At 41.5% G+C, this 19279-nt stretch overlaps 1 protein-coding gene across 5 annotated transcripts in view; it reads right to left on the reverse strand.

Annotated features, from left to right (window-relative positions):
- Positions 1 to 19279, reverse strand: part of FGF1 (fibroblast growth factor 1) — a 154001-nt gene that overhangs the window by 50372 nt on the left and 84350 nt on the right. For all 5 annotated transcript variants that reach the window (XM_021005143.2, XM_078150501.1, XM_021005144.2 and 2 more), the window contains one exon: positions 4868 to 5072. In XM_021005143.2, coding sequence (XP_020860802.1) covers positions 4868 to 5036 — 169 coding nt within the window. In that variant the 5' untranslated portion in view covers positions 5037 to 5072. The remainder of the gene's footprint in view (positions 1 to 4867; positions 5073 to 19279) is intronic.

A 19279-nucleotide genomic window follows, 5' to 3' on the forward strand; every position in this document is an offset into this window, starting at 1 on the left:
AGATACAACTGAAACAATCAAACAACAACAAAAAACTAGGAGTTGGCATTTGGGAGGGGTTACACTAATTTGCTCTTGTCTCACTGAAGATAACAGTACACCTTCCTTGGAGGCGGAAGCAGCTGAATCTCAGAGTGGGAGATGTTGAATCAGTATGACTGTGTTCTTGACTCCTTGATCCATGAAGCCATACTCCTTTCCACCCTCATTCCTCAACTTAGATCCATGCTCAGTGAAAAAAAAAAACTTGGCCTCTGCTCTCATGAGCAAATTCAGTTGGTAGACAAATAGTGAACGGTAAAGTGTCACAAAAGAGAATTTATGCCCAAGTGCTGTCAGACGGGTAGCAGAGCCATTTACTGATTTACTTCAGATCATAGAATTAAGGACCACAGAGGCAGCTAAGTGGCGCAGCGCATAGAGCTCCAGCCTTGGAGTCAGGAGGACCTGAGTTAAAATCTAGTCTCGGACACATAACACTCACTAGCTGCGTGACCCTGGGCGTGTCACTTAACCCCATTGCCTCAAAAAAAAAAATAGAAAGAAAAAAATAATGAAGGACCACAGTTGGATAACTGCAAGGGATGTTAGAGATAACCTAGTCCGGTCACCTCCTTTGAAAAATGAGGAAACTGAAACCCAAAAAAGATAAAGAATTTTCCTAGAGTCCCATAGAGAGTAAGAAGCAGCACAGGTAGGTGTATGCTGGTAAATGTTTAACAGCTAGCTGGGGGGACAGGAGTGGGGCAAGGTGAGGGAGCATTTGTGCTCTCTCTCTCTCTCTCACACACACACATACACACAGAGTATTATTAGCCCTTAAATCTAGACAATCAAAGAAACGATAAATCAAGCCCTCATTTTTCAGCAATTACCCTTTTCTCCATTTCTGAGGTGTAAAGTGCTCACCCTGAGCATTTAACATTAGAGCTGGCTCCAGCCTACCTCAAACACAGGGATTTGAGCACAGATGCTTTGCTTTCAAAATCCACTGCTGTTTCCACTGTATCATGCTAGTAAGTGGCAATTTAGAACTAGAAGTGGCCTTGGAAACGATGTAGTCTAATTCTCTCATTTGACAGCATCACCACACTAGATACAGACTGAGGGATAATAGTAGAACAGGCCCAGAGCTGTACCACTATCCATCAAATGTTAAAAGCCCTTAAAGGAAGGCCTCCAGTGCACAGGCCCTTAGCATTCCTAGGAGAATGCCCCTAAAATTAGGAAATACCACAAATATTATCTTGGACTGAGCTGTGGAAAGCTGAGATTTGCAGTTTTCCAAACTAGTCCTGATATCTTAATTCAGGCATGGAGAACCTTGAAGCAAAATCGAGCATCAGAAGCCTTAATATGCTGTCATGTATGGAGATCTTCAGAAATATATATTATGATAAAAAAGAAATATAACCTATGCAGAAATTGGATTCATTCCAGACTGCTTCGAGTTCCCCAATTTAAAGTTTCCATATATAGCTTAGCACCCCAAAACATGTGATCAAAGGAGTTTCTTTCTCCCCAACCAGTTCAAGGGTCAGGGATTATTTCTTTTTCCCTTTTTTGTCTTTGTATCCATAGGGCTTAGCATAAGGCCTCATACCCAGAAGGTCCTTTGTAATGTTTTGTTGAATTGAATTGAATTATTTTCACCTGTTCCTGAGGACCAGCTATTCCCTAATTCAGGAGGAGGTAGGCCTTTTATGTAGAGAAGCACAGGGTCCCTATTCTTTCCTCCCTGTCTAACGCTGCTCTTATAGAACAAGGACCATGAGTCAATATAGATCCTGGCAATCCTGAGCATCATCTAGTCCTATCCCCTCATTTTACAGGTAGGGAAAATGAGGCCCAGAGAGGTTGAGACTTTCCCCAGATCACACAAGTTGTAGGTAGCAGTTGCAGAATAGGAACCCAGATCATAGCATTATAGGATAATATATAGAGCTAGAAGGGACCATAGAGAACATTGAATCCAGCCTCTTCATTTTACACATGAGGAAACTGAGGCCTAGAGAAGTTTAAGTGACTTACCCAAAGTCATATAGACAATAAGTGGCAGAATTAGAATTTGAACCCTGGTCCTCTGAATTCAAACCATGCACCTTATATTGCACCTTACTACCTTGATCCTATATATATATATATATATATTTTTTTTTTTTTGCTTTTTTGGCCCCATGAATAAGAAATCTATGGTAAAGATAGTCTTCAGAACTAAACCAAACATTTACTTATCTCCAAAGTTGCCTACTCTGGCTTCTACCCTTCCCTTCTACCCCTATCCAAACAATTAGCATTGGGGGGAAGGGGTGGAATGAGGTGAGGCAATGTATCAGATTAAAGTCTTAAGAGCCAGCCTCCATCCCTATCTCCCCAGTCAGTTGCACTGAACTTTATGACTGATGAAGTGCCATAAGAATACAGGCACCATGACGATATGCCATTTCTGAAGTATATTACTTCCTATTAATGTGGTTACTATGAACCCTTCCATACGTATTCCTTGAGTGATTAAAGCCACCCCAGCTTTGATGCTAGATTAAATTCCTTCAAAAAGTCATTCTTTACTCGCCTTCTGTCTAGCTATATTTCCCACCCACTTCTGTTTTTCCGTATTTATTCCTTCCCCTTGGCAAGCTTATATTATTTAGATAATAATCTCTTTAAGAAGGGAGAAGCTCTATTTGCAGCTTCTATACCTACGTTTTGTTGTTCAGACATTTAAGTTGTGTCCAATGCTTTGTGACCCTATTGGGGGCTTTCTTGGCAATGACACTGGAGTAGTTTGCCATTTCCTTCTCCAGCTCATTTTACAGATGAGTAAACTGAGGCAAACAGAAGTAAGTGACTTGCTCAGCATCACATAGCTAGTTAGTGTCTGAAGTCATATTTGAACTCAGAGAGATGAGACTTCTTGACTTCAGGTCAGGCGCTCCATCCACAACACCACCCAACTGCCCCTTCTGTAACTATATATTATGTCAATACAGCAAGTATCTGTGATTTCATCAATATGGAAAGTTCCTTATATATGCACTGGGGAAGATTGCCATTCTGCCTATATATTAGCACGTAAGTCTTGCCAGGAAGGTTGTCTAAGGCTCAAACAAGTTAAGGGACCTGCCCACGGTCATGTAGAAAGTATCAGAGGCAAAATTTGAGGTGGGGGGTATTTTGAACCCAAGTCTTCCCAACCCAAACTTCAGAGCTATATTCCCTATACCATGCTGCCACTAAAAGTGAGCCATGAATTTAATTTATCACACTTAGACATGAACATCTAATGTCAACCATACAAGTCAATAGAAGGAATGTTTACACACACACATGTGGAAAGAGAGAGAGAAGAGAGAGAGAGAGAAGCAGTTAGATGGCTCAGTGAATAGAGCACTGGGGCTGGAGTTAGGAAGACCCTAGTTTAAATCCAGCCTCAGATACTTACTAGCTGTGTGACTTTGGAAATGGAAATGGCTAACCATTCCAGTATCTTAGCTAAGAAAACCCCATAGACAGTATTGCTGTGATATGGTCCACAGGGTCACAAAGAGACGGACATGACTGAACAACTAAACAATAAAAAAGATAGATAGATAGATAGATAGATAGATAGATAGATAGATAGATAGATAGATAGATAGACAGATAGACAAATAGATAGACAGATAGAGATTTATCAATACCGTCTAAGAGATGGAACTTGGGGGCAAGTTCCTGGCAGAACTATTACAGAGAATTGGCGGGAATTGTTACTGTTCTCCAGTTACTACAGGTCTGGAGAAGTACTTTAACGCTCTTGGTGACCACAACCACATCTGCATGATGCGTAGAAGTAAAGCTGTGTAATTTATTATGTGTAAGGCTAGGGTTATAAACTGGGATTTCACAAATCAAACCCAGTGTAAGCATAGCCTGGACAGCCATACTTCCTTGAAATGAAGCCTATGTATGCACGCAGGAGTTACCTTCCTGTCCCATCTGGCTTCTCATGTTACAGTAGTAGAATCTGGGCTGGAATCTAAGGTTGGATCCTTCATTAGTTACAGAACCTTGGGACAAAGCATTGAGCTAGGGAGACATTTCGCTCTGGCCTGGATTCTCCACCTTCTCAACTAGAAAAGAATGTCAAGTTTTACATTATTTCCATAAAAGTCTTTCCAGATTTCTCTGTGTTCCTTATACTTATTGGTTATAATTGCATTACTATCTATTACATTAATGTGCCACAGTTCATGTAACCATTTCCCCAGTATTGAACATTTTGTATGTTATTTTAGGTTGCTTCCAGTATTTTTTTTATAACTACATGAAGAATAATATCTTCACTAACTAGAATCACATGAGGAAATGTGAATGAGAATGAAAGGACAAAGAAACCTGGGAGAAACTTAGTAAGGTGGACTAAAAAAATCTTATGATGCTTAGTTTTGAAATAATTTAATTTAAATGAAAATAGTTACTCAGTAAGTGTGCATGTTCTATGTTGGGTTTCCATTAAAACAGTGAATACGAGCTTGGTACAAGGGGAAAGTGCACTGGATTTGAAGTCAGAAGATGTAGGTTCTAATCCCAACTCTTACATATGAGCTGTGTAACCTTGAATGAGCCACGACCTCTCTGGGCCTTTGTTTTCCTCATCAATAAATAAAGGCGTTGGACTAAATGGTCTCTAATGTCCCTTCAGCCTCTCAGTCTATAATCCAATCATCTTAATCCTATAAGGAAAAGGAAGAAAAGGAAAGAAAAAAAATGGAAAGGTCAGAAAAGGAAAGTCAAACCCTTCTTTCATTCAGCCTTTTGGTGGAAAGCTAGGGGAAAATATGAGGGGAAGGAAGAGAACTGTAAGACAGTATATCATAGAAGTGCTTACTGTGTTGATCATTTCTGTCCCTTGTCCCATCCACTTTGCCATCAGGAAGGATCCTCAAAAAGTGGCCCCCGTTGCTACAGTAGAGAAGCTTGGGCTTCTTGTAATTCGCTAGCGGCAGGTTAAATCTTTCGGTCAGGGCTGTGAAGGTTGTGATCTCCCCTTCGGCCATGCCTCAGTTGTGTGGCTTTTACAGGCCCCTTCAAGACTGAAAGAAATTCAACAGGCTCATAGTTAACACAGCAGCAAAGAAGATCACACTTGTAATTTTAAAGGGCATCAGAGGGACTCGAGGGTACAGCCTTTCTGGCAAGGTCTCTTCAACAGATAGCAAGGTGATGCCCATGGCTATCAGAATTACTGGGTGGCAAGAGGTGACTGAGCACGGGGTTTCTTTAAGGGGAGACAGACCTCAAATGTGGGAGGGTTTTTCGGTGTATCTCACAGATCCCAATTGGATACAGGTTTGGCACAAGAAGCATCCTTTTTTAAGCTTCAAATTTAATCATTTGGCCAAAGAAAAAAATGTTAAGGTCCCTCCTTCTGATCCACACACATCCTCAAATTAAACACCAAAATGGCAGTAAAATAACACCAGGGGGCTGGTTGAAAGCCACAAAAGCCAATGAGGCCAGGGCTGAGGCTTTCTACCTCCACCCTCACACTGTTTTGACTAGGAATTGTAACAGCATCAGGGAACAGATAGCACAGATGGCCTTTGAGGCTTTGAGTCTGCAAGCAAAGGTACAGGAAGTCATTTTTCTTTGGAGGCAGTCTGGCTTACCCTCAGTGACTGGGGAGGGGAAACCACAACAGTGAACCCTTTTATAACCTCTCAAATGGCTGGAAACAATAAAGGGTTAAGACAGGAAGGACACACATCCCAGTTTCAAGTCTTTGGGGTCAGGAAGAATTCAGCACCAAAGAGTATTGGGTTGGGATTTAAAAAAAAAAAAAAGATCAAACGTCCTGTAAGAGGGACTAATCACGATAGAATGGAAGCTCCCTCAGAACAGCAACATTTCCCCAACACTTAGCACAGTTCTAGGCACAAGGTAGTGCTGAGTAAAATCTTGTTGATCAAGCTATTTCATTATGAAGAACACCTCTGATTTAGTGCCTACTTTAAAAAAATAATCAAATCAAATCAAAACAAAACTTTCCAGATACCTCTACCACACTCTAGTCTCAAGTGTGGATTCTTCCTACTATACATAGAAGACAAGTGAGGCAAAATAAAAGGTTAAGTGTCTTGCTCAATTTCACACAGCCCCTTAGCAATGCTATTAGGATTGCTCTCCTTATTCCCTGTATTTTCTCTGATCTTTTCCTCCCTTCTCTTTCCTTTTTTTCTCTTCTTTATTTCCTTCACAGAAACTTAAAATTTCAGATCTCGAAGAGACTGCCACAGCCATCTAGTACCACCTGTAACCCAAAAAAGATGTTGTTGTTGTTGTCTGTCCTTGGTTTTCTAAAAGGACCAGTGACATCAACAGTGATGTATTGACTCAAGAGTAAAATGGATTTACGTGAGACAGAGTTGTATAGAGTCATCAGACTCACTCCCTCTTCCAGAGTCATTGAAGTCCAGTAGCAGGACGAAAATCAAAACAGCTGGCGATAGCCCAGGATACAGCCGATGACCCTGGTGTCTTCAATGTTTGACCAAGCTCTAAGCACTCCATAGTGCCTGCTTCAGGCACCTTCATGGCCTTCGGAACAAGTTGTTCTCATCTGCCCATTCCACCAGGGGAAGTTTTCATATGCTTGGGGTAGACATCCCCCTAACTCACCACTGGGTTTGTGGCCCATCAGTTACCCTCAACCTGGTTCAGCCCTTCCCCGGAGATGGTTTTACTGGGGTGTGGCAAGTGCTGGGGTGTGGCTGCTGCACTCACTACAACTTCTTGGAACTATCAGGTGAGAGTTGACTGCCAGGTGGACACCAAAGGGCTCGGCAAGCCCTCCTTCAACACCCTATGCACTCCAAACCAAAAAAGCAACCTCACCACAGCATACCTGATAAGTAGACATCCAGCTTGTGACTGAAGACCTTCAGAGAAGCAGAAACCAGTCTGCTGAGGTTACCTATTCCACTTTGAGATAGCTGCAATTGCTAAGGTTTTCCTTTACTTCAAGCCTTACTTTGCCTCTTTATAACTTTTGTTCATTGCCTCTAGTTCTGCCGTCGGAACAAGTTGAATATTTCTCTCGCACAATTGCCTTTCCAGTACTTAAACAAAGCTATCATATTCTCCCCTGAGTCCTCTCTTCTTTTCTGCGCTAAACATCTTCATTTGCTCCATTTGATCCTCATTTGACATGGACTCTCTGGCTTCCTTCAAGTCCCAGCCAAAATTCCATTTTCTATGAGAAGCCCTTCCTGATCCCCTTAATCTTAGTGCCTTTCCTGTATTGATTATCTCCCATTTATCCTGTGTATATCTTATTCATGGCTCGTCCACCTTTTATGTTCACCTTCGCCTAACTTTCACTTGTGTCTCCAAGAAGCTGTTAGCAAGCACACCGGCTACACCCTTGTAAAACCATCTCAGTGGAAGGGCTAAATCAGGTTGAGGGTAACTGATGGGCCACACACCATGACTGAGTTAGGGGGGTGTCTACCCCAAGCATGTGAAAACTACCCCTGATGGAATGGGCAGATGAGAACAATTTGTTCCAATGGCCGTGAAGGTGGCTGAAGTAGACACAGCACAGCGCTTAGAGCTTAGTGAGACATCAAAGACACCAAGGTCACCCACTGCATCTCGGGCCATCTCCAGTCGTCTTGACTTTTGTCCTGCCGCTGGCCTTTGATGACTCTAGAAGACAGTGAGTCTGTGGACTTTGTGCAACTCTGCCACACTTAAATCCAATTCACTCATAACTGAACACATCACCCCACGATGTCATTGATCCTCTTCAAAATGAAGGGTTAATAGCAGTTATTTTCACACTGTCTCCCCCATTAGACCATGACCTTCTAGAGAGTGGGGACTGCCTTTTGCCTTTTGGGGATGCCCAGCACTTAGCACAATACCTGGCACACTGTTGCTCTTGTTCAGGCATTTTCAGTCATGTCCAACTCTTCATGATCCCATTTGGGGTTTTCATGGCAAAGATATTGGAGTGGTTTGCCATTCCCTTCTTCAGCTCATTTTACAGTTGAGGAAACTGAGGCAAACAGGGTTGAGTGACTTGTCCAGGGTCACACAGCTAGGAAGTGTCTGAGGCTAGAGTTGAGCTCAGGGAGAGGAGTCTTTCTGACTCCAGGTCTGGTGCTCTATCCACCTCACCACCTAGCTGACCCACCTGGCACACAGAAACACAATGCTTACTGACTTATTGACTGACTGAGTCGATGCCCTTCTCATAGTTCAGATTTTCTCCAATTTATCAATGTCCTCCCTATTGTATTACTCCAAACTAAACAGCACCTCCTGCCTTCCCCCCAACCAGAGGTCAGAATAAAACTAACTGGGGAATGGGTTTGATTTAGTTCTAGACAATAGCAAGGGGCTGTAATGGGCCCCCAGGCCCTAACATGATGATTGAATGTTTTACAGGCCTCAAGTACAAAGAAAGATGACTCACCCTTCTATCTCTTCCCTATCTTTTCCAGGGTAAAAAGAGTAGCATTTTTGGAGTCCTTCCTAGCTATTATTCAGACACCACTGTATTTACAGAAGGCATTTCCTTTCTGAGCTGTAATTTGATTCCTGTCATCAACACAAAGTTTACTGAAAATGAGGATGCAGGAAGCAAAGTAGTGAAGAGTTTGGTAGACTATGGGGGCCAGACACTGTGCATTAGTTAAATCACAGGGTATACCTAAAATCTTAGTGCATCTGTAGGTTACTAGAGCTTAGAACTGCACTAAGACTTTGCGGGTACCTTGTATATAATCTTTTTACTTTTTTACCATATAAGGAATGAAGAGGAATAAACGAATAAAAAGCAGTTATTTCCTAGTTCTCTGCCTTTTAGTCTACCTATATGTTAAGCAACAGGCCAAAGTTCTAGGCAAGAATTCAATTCAGCAAGCACTAACTAAGCACCGACTGCGTGTCAGGGTCCTGTACACTATGCTAAGGATACGAAAACAAAAATGAAACAGTCCCTGCCTTCAAGGAGTTTGCAGTCTACTAGGGCCAGAGGGTGGTGACAACGGGTACAGAGATAAGTAAATACAAATTCCACACGAAGTAGATACAAGATCATTAGAGCACCGACAACAGAGTGGGCCAGAGACATCTCAATAAGCCCTTGAGCTCACTTTCAGAGGATGTTTTTAAAGAGGATACAAAAATATTGCGAACCACCTAAATTTATGAAATCCTATAAAGCAGAAGGCAGCTAGGTGGTACAGTAGATAGAGTGCTGGTCTTGGAGTCAGAAAGACCCCTCTTTCTGAGTTCAAATCTGGCCTCAGACACTAGCTGTATGACCCTGAGCACGTGACTTAACCCTGTTTGCCTCAGTTTCTTCATCTGTAAAATGACCTGGAGAAGGAAATGGCAAATCACACCAGTGTCTTTGCCAAGAAAACCTCAAATGGGGCATGAAGAATCAGAAGCAACTGGAAATGACTGAATAACAACATTATAAAGCAGAAGGTCTACTGTCTCCATGAGGAGGGCCATCAAATCAATTCAAACTCTTCTAGTAATGGATTAGCAGGGGATGCCTCCACCTCTCCGGCATCCTGTCTCTGACTCTGGTTCATTTCTTAAAAGAAATCCAACAGCAGCCTAATAATCTGTCACTTGTTACTGTTACCTTTGGACTACTTGTGAGCATCCAAGCTTGAGAGGAAATCTACATATAATGTATAATAATATGACACATTTACTATCTACAGTAAGCCTCGTAGTTAAATAGTTGCAGCAAGAAGCATTTAATGGACTGATAAAATTGTTTATGAGGTAGTGGATTCTTTTTTAGCTTATCTGCAACACCAAAAGGAGACCAGCTAAAGTCTTATTAGCATAGCTACACAAAAGCCTACGCCTTTTGACATTCAGTGTAATTCAACAAGTGTTATTAAGTGCCAAATTCATATACAGTGCTGTGTCTTTTGGATTCTGGAAGGTCACCTACCTATATATGCATGTGTATGAGCACACATCTACCCAAGAATATACTGACGAAGGTCTAACACTGCACTGAAGGCAACCATAATTGAGATTCTTCCCAATTATGGGAATTGGGAATTCCAGCTCCACCATACTTATTCTATATTTCTCCCATATTAAAATTCAAGTCCCTGGAACTCAGGGCCTCTTTCACTTTCATCTTTGTAACCTCAGTGCTCAGCACAGTGCTTGGCCCATAATAGTTGCTTAATAAGGACTGCCTGTTTGACCCTGGGCAAGTCACTTAACACTTCTGTATCCTTGTTTCTAAAATGAGCTAGAGAAGGAAATGACAAACCACTCCAGTATCTTTGCCAAGAAAACCCCGATGGGGTCATGAAGAGTCAGACACAAATGAAACACTGAATAACTAAACAACGACGACAACAGCAACAATAACAAAAAGGCTTGCTGTCAGTTCACAGAATTTTAGACCCAAAAGGAACCTCAGAGATCATCTTTTCCAAGCCTCTCACTTTGCAGATGAAGGAACTCAGGCCCATAAGTGTTGCTCAAGATTTTATGTGGAAGGGGCAGCTAGGTGGTGTAGTGGATAGAGCACCGGTCCCAGAGTCAGGAGGACCTGAGTTCAAATCTGGCTTCAGACACATAATACTTCTTAGCCATGTGACTCTGGGGCAAGTCATTTAACCCCAGTTGCCTCACTTAAAAAAAAAAGATCTTATATCTTATGGGGAAAGGGAGAAGAGCCACTTTTGACCTTTACACATATCATTTTCCTTACCTATAAAATGATGATAAAACCTGCCTTAACTACCAGATAGGACCAAATATTGAGAAGATGTAGGTGAAGACACTTGAATAATGGAAACTGTTGTATAATCACAAATTGTCCTCACCTGTCATGGTAGAGTCCACTATGTAGAAATTTAACAGTGATTAAATAATTAATTTCAAAAGAAATAAATCTGATTTTAAGAGTACTTTTCAGCTTCATCATGTTTGACCATAATGTGAATGAGTGTAACTCTTGTTTTTACAAATATGGAACCAGAAGCCAAGAAGCCAGAGGACATACCCATGGTGACATAAGAGAATCTACTTTCATCACTTTCTATTTCATACTCATCAGGAGTTGGGCTGAAATAAAGTGACATTTGTTCAGCATATCCTATGTGCTAGGAATCTTTGTCCAGCTTGGAAGCCAGGCTAAAAGAAGAACGTGAGTTTCTAAAGAGTAGAATACAGAAAGTGTGATGCATTTTGTACAGCATTGAAGTTTGCTCAACCATCAGGGAAAGAAGGATCTTGCAAAGTGGTAGCCTGTTCCACATCAACAGCCACCACAAGGTGAATGGGGTGATACTATAAAAAGAGAGGAAATACATTCTCTTCTCAGAATCCTGCTTTAGAAGCCGCTCTTTAGAGAACATTTCATAGGATAAGTACAATACTGGTCTTGCAATGGACAAATGTCAGCAGTTCAAACGAATCTTTAATGATTATAAAAAATGGTCAAGGACCCCAATCAACAACTTGGCTGTAGGGAAACCTGAAACCATGCTACTAGCCTTTTAATAGATGGGCACAGATTAGAATTGAATGGAAATTGTGTTCAACAGATTTTTTTTTTATTAGGGACTTATTATGCTCAAGGTTCAGGGCTGAGATTGGAGCATACAAAGACCCTGTGGGGTATTAGGTCAGGAAACACATTTGTTCATATTCCGCCTCTAAACTTACTAGCAGAATGACCATGGGCAAATCATCTAATCTCTCTAAGCCTCAGTTTCCTCATCTGCAAAATCGGGATAAAAATAACCACAATACCTCCCAAGACTGTTATGAGGATCAAATTAGGCAGTGAAGCAGTGCTGGGTCTGGAGTCAGGAAGATCTGAGTTCAAATCCTACCTCAGACACTTACTGGCTGTGTGACCTTAGGCAAGTCACTTAACATCTGTCAGTTTCAGTTTCCTCAGCTATAAAATGAGGATAATAATATCACCTACCTTCCAGGGTTAATGTGAGGGTCAAATGAGATAATATCTGTAATGTGTTTAGCACAGTGCCTGGTACATACTGGGTGTTTAATAAATGTTTGGTCCCTTCTCCCCTTCTCAATGAATGCAAAGTGCTTTGCAAATCTTGAAGTATTATATAAACATCAACTATTATTAGTATTAATAGAGTTTATGTCGAGGAAGGCCTATACAAATGGCTAATGATATCAGGAAGGGTGAGATAAAGGCAAAGAAAAGGCTGGCAAAGGCCTAGGAGAAAATTAAGGAAAAAGATGGAACAGGCAAACCATCTTGCTTCCTTGCTTTCCTGATTTAAATGAGACCCACAAATCAGCTCCCTTCAAGCACTCTTTAGAGCAGCCTCCAAAGCGCCATTATCTGAGCCAGCCCAGCTTCTCTCGGAGCTGGGCAGGAAGGCCAGCTTTAGCTTTTCCAGCCCCTTCCTGGAGGTCTTCCAAGCAAGTTGAATGAAAACCAATCAATCAACAACCATCTATTGTATCAACTCTGCTGGTCAAAGGGGCTACAAAAATAAAACCATCCCCGGCCAAGGACCTTACAAAGCATTCAATCTGTGGTAACAATACATTGCTGTTTGTCATTCAGTCTGTTTTCAGTTATGTCGGACTCCTCGTGACTCCATTTGGGATTTTCTTGGCAAAGATATTAGAGTGATCTGCCATTTCCTTCTCTAGCTCATTTTACAGATAAGGAAACTGAGGCAAACAGTGTTAAACTGACTTTCCTAGGATCACACAGCTAGTAAGTGTCTGAGGTCAGACTGGAACTCAGGAAGATGAGTCGTTCTGACTGTAGGCCCAGCATTCTGTCCGCTGGCCCACCTAGCTGCCCAATAACATATATACATATAAGCAAACAAAAATGTGTATCAATGATAACTACAAAGTAATTTCTGGGGTGGGAGTGGGAATAGTAAAGACCAAATGTGGAAGGAGGCACTTCAGCTGAGCTTTGAAGGAACCCAGGCACTATAAGAGACGAAGATAAGGAAGTAGGGCAGTTGAGTTATATGTGATAGAAAGATAGGAACGTGAAATGTTGTAAAAAGAGATCACAAGTACTCCAGTTTGGCCAGAATGTAAAGTGTATAAAGAGAAGCAATGCGTGATAAGACTGGAAAATTAAACCTAAACATACTCCAAAGAGGTCAAAGACAGAGGTGGAAAATCTCATAAGAACGAAAATATTTCTGGCAGTACATTTTGTTCCAGATGAAGAAACTGAGGCAGGCAGAGGTTAAGTGACTTGCTGGGAGCCAACCAGCTAGTAAATGTCTGAGGTCAAAGTTGAACTCAGGGCATCCTTACTCCAGGACTAGCAGTCTATCCACTGAGCCACCTAGCTGCCTCTAATTTATAGAATAACCACAACAATATAAAGAAAAACAACTTTAAAATACTTCCTAACTCTGATTCAGAAGACTGATGACAAAGCATCATTCCTCGTCTCTTGGCAGACTGGTGACAGATTAGCGGTACAGAACGAGATATAAATTTTCAGACACGGCCAATGTGTTGACAAGTTTTATTTGACTACACTTATTTGTTACAAGGGAAAGCTTTTATTGGGGGACAGGGGAGAGTTAGTAGGAAGTAACAGAGAAGCAAAACACCAAAATGTTATCAAAAAAAATTTTTTTAAACCACATGAAAGAAAGCAGGAAGAAGTTCAGAGTGGGACATAAACACAGTAATTTTATTACTATTTTGTTAAATTCAATACACACTTAATAAAACCCCAAATATATACAATAGAAGTTCACCATTTCACACACAGTCCTTGTTTTGTTCTTTGTATAAGGCTAGGATTTATTAAATAAATCAATCAAGCTGCCCCATCCCCATTTAAAAGTAAGTGATAAGATGCCCCTGATCCCTTAATGAGGTGTGAACAGGTCTCAATAAACCAATCAATCAAATATTTTAAATTAAGTGTAAAATGTCCTTGGATGAACTGCAATGACCTTGACAAGTAGAGTGTTTGACTGGGGAAACTTAGTCATGTCCTAAGGATTGTCTACAAAACAGAAAACTAATTCAAAATTTATTCATCCAAGTAAAAAAGCAAACAGAAATCAGAGAAGTTATGTGGATTAGAATACACCAAATAATACATTGGGTTGAACAAGTTCTACATAGCCGAAAGCAAGGTAAGATCTCAGCTCAAATCAAGAGGGAAGGCCCTGATCTCAGGCAAGAGAAGATCCTTTTTGGGGAGCATCCTGGAAAGCAAAGTGGGAAGCAGAAACACGTTAAACAGCTGACTTCCCCTACATGTCTATAGCTTCCAAAGATTTTTTCTTCTCCCTGGAGTGACTTCTGGAGTCTCTCCCCAAAAGCATCTGGAACCAACTCTATAAGTCCATTACCAAGGTATATACAAGCTCAGCATTCTTTTTCTGTTGTTCAGGAATCATATCCTCCCTCATAAGTATTATACAGCTGTCCCTCCCCTATCTTTCTTGGGGAGGAGCCAAGTTCCAGTTGTATATTAGAATGTTTGGATTTGTTGATGATTGTTAAATCAAAATAAAAATGAAGAAAATTTTAAGGAAGGTATGCTAGAGCAAGGTTGTGAAAGTCATCATATGCCTGAAGAGTTCGTGTTTGATCCTAAAGATAAGTAGAGAGCCACTACAGCTTTTTCGGACTACAAATGCAATGTAGTCAGACCAGTGCTTTAGGAATGTCACTTTGACAGCTGTGTGAAGGACAAACTGGAGAGGAGAGAGACTTGAAGCAATGTGACCAATTAGGAGACTATTGCAATAATCCAGGTGAGAGGTAATGAGGACATGAAATAGGATGGCGGCCATATGAGTGGAGAGAAGAGGGCTCATGCAGACATAGATTCTGCAAGATTTGACAACTAATGGATATGGGGAGGAGGAGGAGTTACTGAAAGTGAAGAGACAAAAATGATATTATAATATCATTATATTATGTGATATTAAGAATGACATGATATATTATAATGTTATATATTATATGTAACTATATAACTAACTATATGTGTATGTGTGTGTGTATATATATATTTATATAAATATATATATACACACACACACACATATATACATACATGTCATCAAGGAAGTGAATCTTGGTTACTGGAAGCATGGTGATACTTTCAGCAAAAATAGGGAAGTAAGGAAGAGGTTTTGGGGGACAGATAATGAGCTCTGTTTTAGGCAAGTTGAGTTTGAGATGTTTGTGGGATAATTGATGATTTGGGACTGGAGATGAAGAGAAAGATGACTGATTTTCAGGGATGTCATAGAGGGGTATGGAGAGGGGTTGGATTGGACAGTTTCTGAGCTCCCTTCCAACTCTGGGATTGGACTATTTGGTCTTTGAGAACATTTCCAAGACTGTTATTCTGAGGTTCTGTGATTCTGTGGATTGAGTTTTATAGAGCTGCTTGATTTTGGCTAGGGCTAAGAAACCCAAAGGAATTCCAGATTTTGTTACCTCTGCCAGGAAGTGTCAGGTTGGCAGAGAATCACTCACACCCTCCAGTGAAGGGAAGTTTGCCTGAATAGACAGAGACAGTGTGTTCTTCTCTCTGGTCTTACCCCACCCTCTCTCCCCAAAGTAGGCTTGAGGGTAGGAATATAGCTATAGTTGTCTGGCATGAGTTGGGGGCCAACATGCCACCAAAGGCTAGACAGTTCTGCTCTGTGGGCCGAAATGTTATCTGCTAAAAAATCCATGTTCTCTCTACAGCTTTTCCTAAACTGTACCAACTGATTTATGTTGGAATGAGTTGTGAAACAGTTGGCAGTTCCTGATAAGCAAATCAAAATTGTCTAACAGTTATTAGCTGCCTTTCATTTGCAAGGTGAGAGAGTAAATAACATAAGGTCAAAAGCTGGACTTGGACCCAGGAATAATTGGGTGCAAATTCTGTCTGATGCTTACTAGCTATGTGACTCTAGGCATGTCACTCAGCCCCTCTAAGCCTCAGATTACTGTCATAATATGCTGTAGATAATACGGTATAGATATGTTACAGTCTGCCTCAGTGAAAGGAAAGTTCCCATACCAAAGAGATCTTTGACATATTGACATGTTTGGAAGGCAGTACTGAAGACACAAAGATCAAGGGTGGGAAATGGTCCCTGCCCTCAAGAAGATTACAGTCTAGTAGAGTAACATATGGAAGATAAAATTTTCTCAATGATGATGAATCATCTAAAGAATGTATAATGACGCTTTTCTACCATTTGCTTAAGAGCTCTATAAGCCATTAAAGCCAGGATGCCAGTGGAGATGATAATAACTGACGTATTTATATAATACATTGAGGTTTCCAAAGGCATCTTCCTCACAATAATCCTGCAAAGTAGGTAACATATATTATTCCCTTTTTGTTATTGTTGTTATTGTGCAGTCATATTTGATTCTTCGTGACCTCATTTGCATTTTCTTGGCAAAGATACTGGAGTGGTTTGCCATTTCCTCCTCCAGCCTATTTTACAGATATGGAAACTGAGGCAAGCAAGGTTAAGTGACTTGCCCAGAGTCACATACCTAGTAAGTGTCTGTGTCATATTTGAACACAGGAAAATGAGTCTTCCTGACTTCAGACCCAGCATTTTATCCACTGTGACACCTATCTGATCTATTCCCATACTACAGATGAGGAAAACCAATCTCTCTCTCTCTCTCTCTCTCTCTCTCTCTCTCTCTCTCTCTCTCTCTCTCTTTTTGCTTTTAGGCAATTGGGGTTTAAGTGACTTGACTTGCCCAGGTTTCACACAGCTAGTAAGTGTCAAGTATTTGATCTGAGGTCACATTTGAACTCAGGTCCTCCTGACTTCAGGGCCGGTGCTCTATCCACTGCGCCACCTAGCTGCCCCCAAAACCAATTCTCAGAGAAGTGAAATGTCATGGTTCAAACCACCAAAAATGCCTGGCAGGATTCAAACCAAAGTCCTCAAGTCCTGGTTCTTTTAGCTGTACTGTTACTGTCTCCTGTTGACTTTTCTTAATGTGTAATTTCAGCAAGCCTAAAAGCAGAGATGCCCCTGAGAAATGATAACACGAATTCCCTATCCTTTGCCTTCCATTCTTTAACCTGGGAGCCTTCTAATACCCTTAGAATAATACCACTTTCTAATAACTTCTAATACCATTCCTAGGCCACAGTGATGGTAGATCTTCCACTCACCATAGGTAGTAATTTTTCCTAAATGAGCACTGTGTGCAGAAAAGGAAGGAGAGGACAATCCCTTATCTAACTCGACAGAACTGGTCGACCTAGGCTATAGATGTCAAGGGCATAAAGGCTATGAAGGCACTAAACAGCTCATAGACACCTGAGGCTGATGAAATGATGACATCCATCCATGCTGGCCGACCAGTTCAATCACAGACTTCAAGCAGTGCTGATTAAGTCTACTCTGCATGGACTTTGTGGAAGTGCTTTCTCAGAACTCTTTTGTTTTCCTGGCTAGGCAATGAGGTTAAGTGACTTGCCTGGGGTCACACAGCTAGTAAGCATTATGTGTCTGAGGTCAGCGCTGAACTCAGGTCCTCTTGACTCCAGGGCAGTGCTCTATTCACTGCATCACCTAGCTGCCCCTCTCAGAGCTCTCAATGAAGAATTAGACATATACAAGCCTCTGCATGATTTTTCATGGGTTCCTAGCTCTGGAGCCGAAAGAGACCTCAGAAATCATTTACTCTATCCCCCTCCCATTTTACAGATCAGAAAACTTAGGCCAGGGAGGATAAGTAACTTGCCCAAGCTCACATATAGGTAGTAAGTGTAAGAGCCATAATTTGAACCCAGATCTTCTGGTTCCGGAGCCAGAATGCTTTCCACTATGCCATCCTGCCCTTTTGCTTCTTGCTTTTATTATAGTTAGTCACTTCTCTTCCATCTGGCCTCTCCACTCCTGGCATGCTCCCTAGCCACAGGGCATCATTCTACTGGATGTCAGTAATAATCAGCAAGTGCTTAGAGAAAAACAGTCTCCTCTCTGAGAGAGAAGACAGAGAGATGCCTGACTTGGCATGCTCCGAGGGCCCCAGGTTCTGTCTGAACTTTAAATCCAGTCCAGAGCTTCCCACAGGCTCCCAGCCATCGTGAAAATCAGCACACATCACAAATGTAAATATCCTTTCTGCAGACCAATGTATTAAATCACTGGGGCTTTAAGCTGAATGCGGAGTTATTACGCAGTGTCTCTGGCAGCCTCTTCTTTCCCCCTTTCCTCTTACCTTCCTTTACCGATGTTCCTCCAAAAAATCTTTTGAATCTGTTATGAAAGTTACAATCTCCAGAACCAGCCCAGGGAGCACATTCCTTTATCTATTTCAACAGACCTTCCAGAACATAGGAGGGGGCGGGTTTTTTTTTTCCTGCTCTCCCCCTGACCTAGACATTTTTTAATTTTTCCAAGACCAGCATTTGTGTGTCCACTCTTTGGGAATGCCTGGAGTTTGTCCCAACACCGTATGTCTCCACCTGCAGCCTGTTTTGGAACCTTCCACATAAAGAGATTTGTTTCACGCAGCTTTCACTGAAGAAATGTGTGAAAAATGGGGGCAGAGGGAAAGAGGAAGAGAATGACCCTTTAGCAGAAGTCACCCATTGACCTCCCTGCTTTTTTTATGCTCTCCATTAGCCTGACAAATTTTGCAGCCAAATCAGACACTTTCCAGGAGAGACTTGTTTTCTTTGAAATGGGGCCTTGAAGATTTCAAATCTCAGGCACTGAATTATCTCTTTCAGAGATAATTCCTATAGGGAGGACTAAGTGGTATATTGCCTAAAAAAAATCTTTCCTGGGGATTTGAACCCAGCTGTGACACCTTCCCTTGGGTGACCCAACCCAGCAGTGAGCCTCTATTTAAGAGAGAATCTGGGTTAAGCTCAAGATACATTGATGGGACTGAGTTAGGGCTCCCACTTCAACCCAATACCCTAGGAGACTAGGGTTCTAGGCTTAGCATTGTCACTAGCCAGCCTTGAGACCAGGGACAAGGGACTGTCTTCTGGGCCTAAGTTTCTTTTTCTGCAAATGAAGGAGTTGAACCAGATGACTTTTTTCTGACACTTAGAATTTTGCAAGTTAGGGCAAATAAGCATTTATCAGGTGGTTATTATTCGTACAGTACCGTACCAGAGGTTTCGCAGTCCCGTTTCTCACTTCTTGTTAATCTGCCTATTGCTAAACTACTGAACTCATAGAGTAATTCAGAGAAAAGCCCTTTTGCCTGGACTCAGTAAAGGCCCATTTCTCTGTCCTTGGTCATCACATCTACA

Source organism: Phascolarctos cinereus, unplaced genomic scaffold (genome assembly GCF_003287225.1).
Source record: "Phascolarctos cinereus isolate Bilbo 61053 unplaced genomic scaffold, phaCin_HiC Scaffold_2;HRSCAF=192, whole genome shotgun sequence".
In the NCBI taxonomy this organism is placed as follows: Eukaryota; Metazoa; Chordata; class Mammalia; order Diprotodontia; family Phascolarctidae; genus Phascolarctos; species Phascolarctos cinereus.